Source organism: Salmo trutta, chromosome 31, assembly GCF_901001165.1.
Source record: "Salmo trutta chromosome 31, fSalTru1.1, whole genome shotgun sequence".
Classification (NCBI taxonomy): Eukaryota; Metazoa; Chordata; class Actinopteri; order Salmoniformes; family Salmonidae; genus Salmo; species Salmo trutta.
Window position 1 is genome coordinate 25505530 of NC_042987.1, and position 3184 is coordinate 25508713.

At 44.7% G+C, this 3184-nt stretch overlaps 1 protein-coding gene across 1 annotated transcript; it reads left to right on the plus strand.

Moving 5' to 3' along the window:
* Nucleotides 1-433: 433 nt before the first annotated feature.
* Nucleotides 434-2971, plus strand: LOC115169824 (frizzled-8-like). Its single transcript, XM_029725818.1, has one exon. The coding sequence runs from the start codon at nucleotides 833-835 to the stop codon at nucleotides 2582-2584; it is 1752 nt and encodes a 583-aa protein (XP_029581678.1). The 5' UTR covers nucleotides 434-832; the 3' UTR covers nucleotides 2585-2971.
* Nucleotides 2972-3184: the final 213 nt, after the last annotated feature.

Genomic DNA, 3184 nt, shown 5'->3' on the forward strand with positions numbered 1-3184 from the left:
ATTAAAAAAGTACATTGACCATTGATTACATCACTTTTTTTACATGGTGGGTCGTGATTTTTTTTTTATACATCAAAATGGTGTCGCGGGTCAAAAAAGTTTTGGGACCCCTGGCCTAGTGCATGATTACACTGTGACCTAATAAGGATCCTGTCACCCTTCATTTACCTAACAGTTATTGCAATGCAACAAATCAAACAGCAAAAAGGTTTCTATTTCGGAAGCGTAGGCCTGTGTTAGTTAATTTACCCATAACACAAGTTCATGTGAAGGTACAATTAAATTCACTCCATAACGAGAAGAATAAACAAAGACAAAGTCATTTAAAAAAGATTATTCTATGGAGGGGAACATGTAAACAAACACCTTTGAGAAACACTTGATTGATTTACGCTAGTTCCCCGCCCCCGTCGCTCTGTGATTAGGCGCTCCAATAGAGGGAGTGACTTCGCCTCCCCCCATATATATCCCATTCAATGCATCCGCCAACAACAGAGCATGCAGAGCGATCAAAAACAATGGTGCCATTTACGAACACGGGGAGAAACCGAATGGTATCGGCGCGTAAATTATAGTCTGGCAGTCAATAGCAGACGGAGAAGAGTGGTCGATTTTTACAGAATAACGTCAAATCAAGATATAATAAAGCGGTGTGCTGTGTGGATTCCCTACCATTTTACCAGACAGACAAGACACCCACAGGCTACTCCCCAAGAACACCGTCTGCGCCAAGGATGAGTCTACCAGCATTTCTGGATTAATCGGACTTCACAGCCTACTTGCAAGCGCAAGTTCGTTGGCACTTGGAAGCAGACGAATTCAACAGTGAGTGATGATGGGGTGCAACTTGCTGGGTTTGGGGTGGTGCATGTTTTTTGCACTCGTTCTACACAGGTCGAGCTGCGCCGCGGCGAAGGAGCTACAATGCCAGGAGATATCCGTGCCCTTATGCAAAGGAATAGGCTACAACTACACCTACATGCCCAACCAGTTCAACCACGACACACAGGACGAGGCAGGGCTGGAGGTGCACCAGTTTTGGCCCCTGGTGGAAATCAAGTGTTCTCCGGACCTGAAGTTCTTTCTCTGTAGCATGTACACTCCTATTTGCCTGGAGGACTACAAGAAGCCCCTGCCGCCGTGTCGGAGTGTCTGTGAGAGAGCCAAGGCAGGCTGCGCGCCTCTGATGAGACAGTACGGGTTCCCGTGGCCAGACAGAATGAGATGCGATTTATTACCAGTGCAAGGTAACCAAGATACACTATGCATGGACTACAACAGAAGTGCGACGACTGTTTCTCCAGTGGTTGCAAAGCCCACACATCGTCCTGTTAAACCAGTAAACCCACGAAAGAAAAATGGACAAGGCCGTTCTAACGACCCCAGTAAACACAAACCTCCGAGTTCTCCATGCGAACCCCAGTGTCACTGCCGCGCTCCCATGGTTCCAGTCAGCAACAGTAATCCTCTATATAACAGAGTTAAAACAGGACAGATACTCAACTGTGCCATGCCTTGCCACAACCCTTACTTCTCCCAAGACGAAAGAACATTTACTGCATTCTGGATAGGACTATGGTCCGTCTTATGTTTTATCTCTACTTTTGCAACAGTGGCAACTTTTTTAATCGACATGGATCGTTTCAAATACCCGGAGCGACCCATTATATTCCTCTCTGCTTGTTACATGTTTGTCTCGGTCGGCTACATTGTCAGACTAATTGCCGGACATGAACAAGTGGCTTGTAACATGGAGCATGATACCGAACACATCCACTACGAGACCACCGGCCCTGCGCTTTGTACCATTGTTTTTCTACTCATCTACTTCTTCGGCATGGCAAGTTCTATTTGGTGGGTTATTCTGTCTCTTACCTGGTTCCTGGCTGCGGGGATGAAGTGGGGGAATGAGGCCATAGCCAGTTACTCCCAGTATTTTCATTTAGCTGCCTGGCTGATACCCAGCATGAAATCAATAGCTGTGTTGGCGTTGAGTTCAGTGGATGGTGACCCTGTGGCTGGAATATGCTATGTTGGCAATCAGAATTTGGATAATCTCCGGGGCTTTGTTTTGGCGCCGTTGGTTATCTATCTTTTCATTGGAACTATGTTCCTCCTGGCCGGGTTTGTGTCACTGTTCCGGATCCGGAGTGTTATAAAGCAAGGAGGGACGAAAACAGACAAGTTGGAGAGACTGATGATCAGGATAGGTGTTTTTACAGTGCTTTACACTGTCCCCGCCACGATTATAGTAGCATGTTACTTCTACGAGCAGCACAACAGACAGACTTGGGAAATAACCCACAACTGTTCATGCTTGTCGGAGCATGAAATGCAGAAGCCGAACTATGCTGTGTTCATGCTGAAATATTTCATGTGCCTTTTGGTTGGCATCACGTCCGGCGCGTGGGTCTGGTCGGGAAAAACTCTAGAATCCTGGAGGACTTTTTGTACCCGCTGCTGCTGGGGCAGCAAGGCCACGAGCGGGTCAATGTACAGTGACGTTAGTACGGGATTGACGTGGAGGTCCGGTACTGCGAGCTCTGTCTCTTGTCCCAAACAGATGCCATTGTCACGGGTTTGAAAAGGAAGAATGGACCACTAATTGCGTTGGGGTTGACCATCAGCGTGTTCCAATTAGCACATTAACGAGCACCTAATGATTTTTCTTGCACAATGAGACCCGCATCCAGTTTAGAACCATATAATCAGAAGAATTAGAGGCTTTGCCTAATTTGTACCTACAAAATGAGCTTTTCACCTACAAAATGAGCTTTTCAAAGATGATTTGAAGTAGGCTATGCCTTAATGTCATACGGGTTTCGTTGGTGCTTAATGTATTTTTTATAATTATTGATGTACAAACATTGTAAATTTGTATATACAATTTATACGAGATTGAATATATGTATAATTCACTTTGATAGAAGATCTTTATTTTGGTAATAAAACGACTTTTATTACATTTTTACCTGTGCGTCTTGATAGTCATTCTGCGCCAAAGCTGCGCACCACTCCTATATTTTGCAAATTTAATTTTAGCTTTTCTGTCTTCATGCCGTGATACGAGATTTTTGGATAAGTAGAACCCCCTATTCATATTTGTCAAATAGTGATCTAATTATTAATTAATAGAAACGTAATAGGCCTACACAACAGTTGGGTTCCTTTTGGGTAGCATTCG